This window comes from Cottoperca gobio, unplaced genomic scaffold, assembly GCF_900634415.1.
Source record: "Cottoperca gobio unplaced genomic scaffold, fCotGob3.1 fCotGob3_221arrow_ctg1, whole genome shotgun sequence".
Classification (NCBI taxonomy): Eukaryota; Metazoa; Chordata; class Actinopteri; order Perciformes; family Bovichtidae; genus Cottoperca; species Cottoperca gobio.
The window spans coordinates 5261-14637 of NW_021166854.1; the positions used below are offsets into that span (position 1 = coordinate 5261).

The window sequence follows — 9377 nt, forward strand, 5'->3', positions numbered from 1 at the left end:
GATAAACACCTCGCCCCTCTACTCGTCAGTGGGCGGGGCCTCTTGCACAGCTTCCTGTTGGTTGGGGTCGACGTACTCTTGGTTGAACGTCACAGAATCAGCTCCCAGTTTATATCTGTGGACGGCGAGCAGACACTGCAGAGCCTGCAGACACAGAGTCAGATATTAAACTTTATTAACACAGCTTGCAGACACACAGTCAGATATTAGGGGTTCATGATCAGGATCAGGTTCAGGTTCAGGTTCAGATGTGTTTATTATCTTTAATTGTTTTACACGTTATGACATCACTAATAATAACAACACACAACATCACATGACGTTTATAAATCGCCGTGAAAACAGGAAGGCACTGTGGCAGCGAATCAGAGGAGAGAGGTGAAGATGTGTGTTTGTGTGTCTGTACGTGTATGTCTGTGTGTGTGTGAGTGTGTGTGTTTCAGGCGAGCGGCGCGTTGAACAGTTTGTTGTATTCTTCTTCAAACGAGACTGTCTTCAGACGCTCCAACGACAGCAGAGTGAGACCTCCCTACACACAACACAACGAACACACATAACACAACACAACACATCACACACACACAGAGCACGATACAAAACATGCAGAAGAAAACAGCACCATATTTGTTACAAGTATTTTCAGTTTTAAAGGTTTCTCTTAAGTGTAAAGTGTTTTATTATTATTATCTGCCGTGCAGTTTGAGCATTGAGCCAGCAGGGGGCAACAGATGCTTCCTGTTCAAGTACGCACCCATGTGAAGACGGAGAAGAAGGAGAAGAGAATGGTGGCTCTGGCAGCGTCAGATCCTTCATTCAGAGGGTTGTCTTCTTCTTCAGAAAACTGCCACTGATTGGCCAGAAAACAGAAACCCACGAACCACACCAGAGACCAGAGAGCTGCATAGAACACAGGTCATATCTAAAGGTTATTAATCTGCAGAGAACACAGGTTATATATATGTATAAAGGTTATTAATCAGGTTGTATATAAAAGTTATTAATCATGTTATATCTAAAGGTTATTAATCAGGTTATATATAAAGGTTGTTAATCAGGTTATATATAAAGGTTATTAATTTGCAAAGAACACAGGTTATATATATATATATAAAGGTTATTAATCAGGTTATATATAAAGGTTATTAATCAGGTTATATATAAAGATTATTAATCTGCAAAGAACACAGGTTATATATATATATAAAGGTTATTAATCAGGTTATATATAAAGGTTATTAATCAGGTTATATATAAAGATTATTAATCATGTTATATATAAAGGTTATTAATCAGGTTATATATAAAGGTTGTTAATCAGGTTATATATAAAGGTTATTAATCTGCAGAGAACACAGGTTATATATAAAGGTTATTAATCATGTTATATATAAAGGTTATTAATCAGGTTATATATAAAGGTTATTAATCAGGTTATATATAAAGGTTATTAATCTGCAGAGAACACAGGTTATATATAAAGATTATTAATCATGTTATATATAAAGGTTATTAATCAGGTTATATATAAAGGTTATTAATCAGGTTATATATAAAGGTTGTTAATCAGGTTATATATAAAGGTTATTAATCATGTTATATATAAAGGTTATTAATCATGTTATATAAAAAGGTTATTAATCAGGTTATATATAAAGGTTATTAATCATGTTATATAAAAAGGTTATTAATCAGGTTATATATAAAGATTATTAATCATGTTATATATAAAGGTTATTAATCATGTTATATAAAAAGGTTATTAATCAGGTTATATATAAAGGTTATTAATCAGGTTATATATAAAGGTTATTAATCATGTTATATATAAAGGTTGTTAATCAGGTTATATATAAAGGTTATTAATCATGTTATATATAAAGGTTATTAATCATGTTATATAAAAAGGTTATTAATCAGGTTATATATAAAGATTATTAATCATGTTATATATAAAGGTTATTAATCATGTTATATATAAAGGTTATTAATCAGGTTATATATAAAGGTTATTAATCAGGTTATATATAAAGGTTATTAATCAGGTTATATATAAAGGTTATTAATCAGGTTATATATAAAGGTTATTAATCATGTTATATATAAAGGTTATTAATCAGGTTATATATAAAGGTTATTAATCATGTTATATATAAAGGTTATTAATCAGGTTATATATAAAGGTTATTAATCAGGTTATATATAAAGGTTATTAATCAGGTTATATATAAAGGTTATTAATAAAGGTTATTAATCATGTTATATATAAAGGTTATTAATCAGGTTATATATAAAGGTTATTAATCAGGTTATATATAAAGGTTATTAATCAGGTTATATATAAAGGTTATTAATCATGTTATATATAAAGGTTATTAATCAGGTTATATATAAAGGTTATTAATCAGGTTATATATAAAGGTTATTAATCATGTTATATATAAAGGTTATTAATCATGTTATATATAAAGGTTATTAATCATGTTATATATAAAGGTTATTAATCATGTTATATATAAAGGTTATTAATCAGGTTATATATAAAGGTTATTCATCTGCAGAGAACACAGGTTATATATATATATAAATGTTATTAATCATGTTATATATAAAGGTTATTAATCATGTTATATATAAAGGTTATTAATCAGGTTATATATAAAGGTTATTAATCAGGTTATATATAAAGGTTATTAATCATGTTATATATAAACCTTATTAATCTCAGATTATATTACCACCTGACACGGCGATGTCAGCCATGACGGCCTTCTTCCTGTCCTTCACGCCGGTGATCTGAGGGAAGTACACGTCCAGTGCCAGGAAGCCGGTGCAACAAAGGAAGCACAGCGTTCCTGTGGCGACGGCGTAGTTACAGGCATTGTGGTTGCGGTTGAAGATGCAGAACTCCTCCACGTCTTCAGGACGGTTAACGTAGCCCTCGTTAGCAATGCAGCCAAGGATCACGATGGAGAAGAGCTGAAGGCAGAAAGGAGCTAGCTCAATGCGAACGACACATTGGTTCTCAGTGGAAGAGGCTAGATTCTAGTATGGACCTGACCAGTTCAACAAACATCTCTTTGTACTTCGGGACTACATGATGGTACAGGTATATAAATACAAACTCGTGAAGGAGGATTTATTACAGGACTAACTTACATTTAACAAGCTGTCCCTGATTGGTTGATTGGTTTTATTGGCTGATAGAAATTCACACATAACTGCACACATTACAAACGTTAAAAACAAAGAGTCATGAAAAATTAATAAATAATGGTCCCCCACAATAAAAAGAAAAAAAAAGAATAAAAGATAAAGTTATTTTACAAACAAATTATTTCTTCCTGTAAAGGGTCCAATCAGAGCGCAGCAGTGAGAAACAAAGAACTCCTGTTAGAGGAGTCTCGAGTTAAAGCAGGAATGTTAACACCAGTCTCATGATACACACTCACACACACATTACATTACAGGTCATTCAGCAGACGCTCTTATCCAGACTCACAGTGAACTCACTACACACAGTCTCTGGAGCAGCTCAGGGGCTCAATGGTGCAGCTCTGGTGTTGAACTCACAACCTTCTGGTGTTGTGTTTGGAAGCCGAACCACTAGACCAGGGGTGCCCAAAAGGTTGATCGCAAGTAGATTGAGCACCGTAAAAAAAAAATATATATATATATATCAGTGTTTCCCCTATCATCACTTAGCTTCACTTCAATTCGCCTCACGTAGCTTCAATTAGCTTCATGCTTTGCTTCACACATCGCTTTGCGTCTTGCCAATGCCGATATATGCTGTTGGAAAAATATTCTTAATAACACCACGAAGTCAGGATCAAAATCAAATAAGGGTTTAATCAATGTTCTTGCCATGCTACGGATAACCATCTTGCCTTGCTTAACAGTTCTCCATCTCTGTCCATGGCTAACAGCTAGCCCCAGACTAAAACCTGTGGCAACCGGCATGATGTCCAAGTATTCCATCCCGCAACTGCTGAGTCTCAACAACTACACAACTCCAACGTACATCTCAGCCATCAAACAACTTGGACTCCTACGCAGGCCTCGTTACACTCACAGAGGCTCCCGTAGAAAGTTTGTTTACCACCAGCCTGGCCCGCCTGTGTCGACTATTCCTTCCATCTGGACCACTGTCGCACGTCTGCCGCGTCATCAGAGGACTGACGCTATCGGTGTTAATAGCACGGGAAACACCGCGAGATCGCTACAAATTGAGCAGAGCGGAAAATGTGGAGTGGATTTCAGTCTACTCCGGACCCTACAGAAATCACCCATTTCATCCAGAGTCAAAATAGAACTTTTTAATGCACAATCCCTAACCAACAAATCATCTTTCATACAAGACCACATCATGGACAAGAGAATAGACTTTATGTGCCTTACTGAAACGTGGAAACAGTCAGAGGTTTACTTTGCCCTAAATGAAGTCTGTCCCCCTGGCTACTGCTACCTAGAAAAGGCTCGCAGCACTGGTTGTGGTGGCGGCTTAGCAATAATACACAGAAAAGAACTGAAACTGTCCCCCTTGCCTCTGCCTGTACTATCCTCATTTGAATGCCTTGGATTGAAATGTAAACCACCCTTCACCCTGACAATACTTCTCATCTACCGACCACCGAAACCTAACTCAACTTTCATCCCAGAGATGCACGACCTTCTAATTACACTCTGCACTACTTCTGGACATATTATAATACTTGGAGATATAAATATTCATGTTGACACCTCCTCCTGTCACTATGCAGCCAAGTTCCTACACCTTCTGGACTGCCTCAACCTCATTTAACATGTTGATGTCCCCACACACACTAGGGGACACACACTTGGCCTAGTCATCACAAACTCTGCCCCCATCCGTAATCGGTTTACAATCTGGGTGTGTCGGATCACAATGGATCTGCCACTCCTGCTTCCCTACACCAAACCCAAGTATCAAATCCATTTCAGAAATCTGAAAAGCCCGCTGGTACACCTGCGAGCTGCGGAAGATGAAGACAGCGGGTCACCAAGACACCACAGAGGAGCAGTGTGATCCATCCGCTCTCTCCTCTCCAACTCCGCTGCTCTGCCAGTCCCTACTGTCAACCCCCAGCCCGGACCTACCCAGCCTCTTTGCCGCTTCACTGACATCTCGCAGCAAGAGGTCGATGCCATCATCAAAAAGATGAAACCCTCCACCTATGCCCTGGACCCCTTTCCACAGCCCTGGTCAAATCTAACATTTGTGCCATAAGTCCCCTCATCACTACAGTGATAAACCACTCCCTCCAGTCTGGTCATGTTCCATCCCCTTTAAAAACTGCTGTCATCTAACCACTCCTCAAAAAACCCACCTTAGACCCAGATGTCCTTCCCAACTACAGACCCATCTCTAACCTGCCATTTCTATCTAAGGTGCTGGAAAAAGTAGTTGCCACTCAGATTCAGGACTATCTCAACTTCAATAACCTCTTTGAAAAATTCCAGTCTGGTTTTCACCCTGGCCATAGTACAGAAACTGCCCTGGTTAGGGTCACCAACGATCTGCTGATGACAGCTGACGCCGGATCTCCATCTCTCCTCATCCTCCTTGATCTAACTGCAGCATTTGATACCATTGATCATGACATCCTCCTCAACCGTCTTCACTCCACAATCGGACTCTCTCACTGGCCCTAAACTGGTTCACCTCATATCTCACTGGGAGGACTGAGCATGTCACCTTGGGAGTGTCAAAATCACAAACACACTCTGTCACCTGTGGTGTCCCTCAAGGATCTGTCCTGGGCCCCACTCTTTTCACCATCTACATGTCCCCCTTGGTCGTGTCATCAACCGGCATGGAATATCGTTCCATTGCTATGCTGATGATACACAACTCTACATCAGAACTAACCCAACCCCCTCTGCACCTCTGCCATCATCCACATTAACCTCCTGCCTGGAGGAGATAGAGGCGTGGATGAAGCACAATTTCCTCCAATTAAACAGCACTAAAACCAAAGCCCTTCTAGTTGGCACCCCACATCAGGTCCAGTCCTCCTCCATAACCTGCATCACCTTCTCCGGTCAGAACATTCCACTCTCATCAACAGTCACCAATCTGAATGTTAAAATGGATCCTCACCTGACCTTTGAGGGCACATCAGACAAACATGCAAGAACTCCTTCTACCACCTCAAAAATATTGCCAAACTCCGCCCCACACTCTCTCTGTCAGATGCTGAAAAGCTCGTCCATGCATTTGTCTCCTCCAGACTTGACTACTGCAACGCACTTCTCATCGGGATTCCTAGCAAAAACATCCAGAAGCTGCAATACATCCAGAACTGCGCTGCTAGGATCCTGATGAGAGTCCGAAAGTACGAACACATCACACCCATCCTCAAATCACTGCACTGGCTCCCGGTCTCACTCAGGATTGATTATAAAGTCTCCCTTTACACCCATCAGTGCATTCAGGGAAATGCTCCATCCTACCTCAGAGAACTGCTCACCCCACAAACCTCCACAAGAAACCTTCGTTCTGTAAAAGCTAACCTCCTCCTTCCCCCCAGGACCAAGCTCAAAAACATGGGAGATCGCGCCTTCTGCTCCGCTGCTCCCAGACTGTGGAATGCTCTCCCTGAACATCTGAGGACGCCACAGACTGGATTATTTTAAAACAGGCCTAAAAACGCATCTTTTTAACAGAGCATTTTGCTCGACTTTAACCATTTTAAAGTGTTGTCTTGTCTACCAAATGTTTTTATTTTATTTTTTAAATGTATATTTTGCTCATCGCTTTTACTCTGTAGCACTTTGAGTTTTGTTTACGCAAATGAAAAGTGCGCTTATAAATAAAATGTATTATTATTATTATTATTATTAAGGAGCTCAGTTTATACATACAAAGATGATCAAACTCACACACACAGGTTGTAATGCTGTCGTGTTGCTCACCGGAGCGACTGACCCCTCTGCGATATATATATATATATATACAGAGATCAAAGAACTGATTCAGATCAGTCAATCCTTGGTTTATTGCTTGATTACAGTAAGGAACAGATGTGCTGATCAATCAACTGAGGAATGTTCTTTGATTGATCTATAGTTCATCAGCAGTTCACACTCCTGTCCCCTGCTGTGCTAAGCACTCAGTATCTGTATTTTCCCATCATTGCACAGATTTCTTTCCACCTAACATTCGAGAACATCGAGTCTCTACTGTCGGGAACATTGCATTCCACCGGCCAATGCAGACATTAAATACACATTCACTGGTCAAAACATGAAAACTACTTCCACTTAAGTTACTTGTAAAACATGGCAGATATATTTTTATGCAACATTATTTAGATAATCTGAGACTCACCCAGCAGAAGATCCTCACCACCGTCTGAGGCTGCCTGAAGAAGGTCAGCGGGTCAAATGCTCCACCCGCCTTCCCTGCGCCGTACGCCTGGAAACCATCCATTCAGACCACTTCCTGTCTCCCAGACCAGTAAGGACTAGTTCAGCCTGGCTCAGTCTACTTTAAACCTTCACCTCCCACGTAGTCCAGTTAGTCCAGTTTGGTCCAGTTAGTTCTGGTTATTCTGTGTGTGGTCCTGGTGGTCACTTCTTCTTCTTCTTCTTCTTCTTCTTCTTCTTCTTCTTCTTCTCTGCTGGTATAAACGGTAATCTGCTCTAATCCTCCTCATCCCCTCTGAGAGTCGAGGGTTTTAACCTCTGAGCTGAGTCTCACAGGCTGTGGGTTGCCTCCAACCAGCTACACCAATCACATGCTTTTATTTTATCTTGTTAAATCAGTCTTCCAATCACAGTGGAGGAGGCGGGGTTTCACTGCCTGAGGGTGACCCCCACTCTGAACAAAAGTTAACTTTAGTATTTAACCCTCTGATGCTTATTTACAATATTATTTGATAAATAACTGAATGTTTCTTTTTAACAAATGTATTTCACCACCCAGGATTTTCTGTAGAAAATCCTGTTTACACATCTAACTGAAATCTGCAGAATTTGGTAAAAGGTGATGAAAGTCAACAGTATAAATTATATATTATTTATTTTTACTTATGTATATTTTGTTTTAATTTATATATATTTTGTAAAATGTATTGTTTATATTGTTCTGACAATACTATAAAATGTATACTCCAAATGTATTCAATGAAAGAATGAATGAGCTCCAGTGGAGCGCCTCCACTACACCATCGGACTCTGTGACTCCGCCCTGAGCTGGGTCCAGTCCTATCTTTCTGGAAGAATCCTTTATTAGTCCCACAACGGGGACATTTATCTTGTCACAGCAAAATAACATATGAAGTAAAAAAGCAGTACACAATAATTAAATAGAATCAAAAATAATATAAGTATCAAGAGGTTGACATGGCAGTGATAACTGCACAGCAGTGGTGGAACAGTCTGTTCTTGGTGTGGTGGTCTACCTATCTATCTCTCCATGTGTTTATGTTCCGCTCTGCAGAGAGCTGCTTGTTGGGACAAACTCCGCCGAAGAGCATTAACTTTATCCAAACGCACTCGTCCTTTCAGCTCATGCAGTTCGGCATGTCTCGTGCTGTAATGACGCTCGAGATTATTTTTCATCCCGCAAGCGTGTCCGCACAAACTAGACACACTTTCTCTGTTTTACACTCGCCACGCTGCGTTCACTGATGTCACTAACCGTCTCGTTTAATATTGAGGTTTTTTGACATGACGTGACCACGTGATGACACGTTCCACTCGTGTTGTCTTCAGGGACCCTGACCTTGGCCAGGAAAAAGTCGCCCATTTTATTCTAATATATATATATCTAATAGAATATTTTATTATTTTTTTCTTGTGGATTTTTTGCGTGTGTTTATGAATTACCTCGCGGGCCATATACGGTCCGGAGGCCGGAGGTTCTCCACCCCTGCTCTACCCCTTGGCATCAGCCAGCATGGAATACCATTCCATGCTGGCTGATGACACACAGCTATATATAAAAACCGAACTTATGCCACATGGAGCCTCACGGTAGACATCTTCATCATCATCATCATCATTGAACACCTGCCTTGAGGAGATAAAAGCTTGGATGAAAGAAAAATTCCTTCAAATAAATAGCTCCATAACAGAGGCTATTTTAGTTGGCACACCACACCAGGTCCAGTCTTCCCCCATAACCCACATCACTTTTTCTGGCCAAATCATCCTCCTATCACCATCAGTCACCAACCTAGGTGTAAGATTTGACTCTCATCTGAACTTTGAGGCCCACATTAAACATCTCTGCAAGACCTCCTTCTACCACCTCAGGAACATTGCAGAGCTCCGCCCTACACTCTCCCTATCAGATGCTGAACAACTCGCCTTTGTCTCCTCAAGTTTGGACTACTGCAACGCTCTCCTCA

General features: G+C 39.8%; 1 protein-coding gene across 1 annotated transcript; it reads right to left on the reverse strand.

Annotated features, from left to right (window-relative positions):
* Window positions 1-237: 237 nt before the first annotated feature.
* LOC115004921 (synaptogyrin-1-like) lies at window positions 238-7608 on the reverse strand. The gene is made up of 4 exons (XM_029426665.1): window positions 7352-7608; window positions 2739-2976; window positions 752-897; window positions 238-529 (listed from the first exon to the last, which is right to left on the reverse strand). Exons 1-4 carry the CDS (start codon window positions 7451-7453, stop codon window positions 440-442), a joined length of 576 nt encoding a protein of 191 aa, XP_029282525.1. The 5' UTR covers window positions 7454-7608; the 3' UTR covers window positions 238-439.
* Window positions 7609-9377: the final 1769 nt, after the last annotated feature.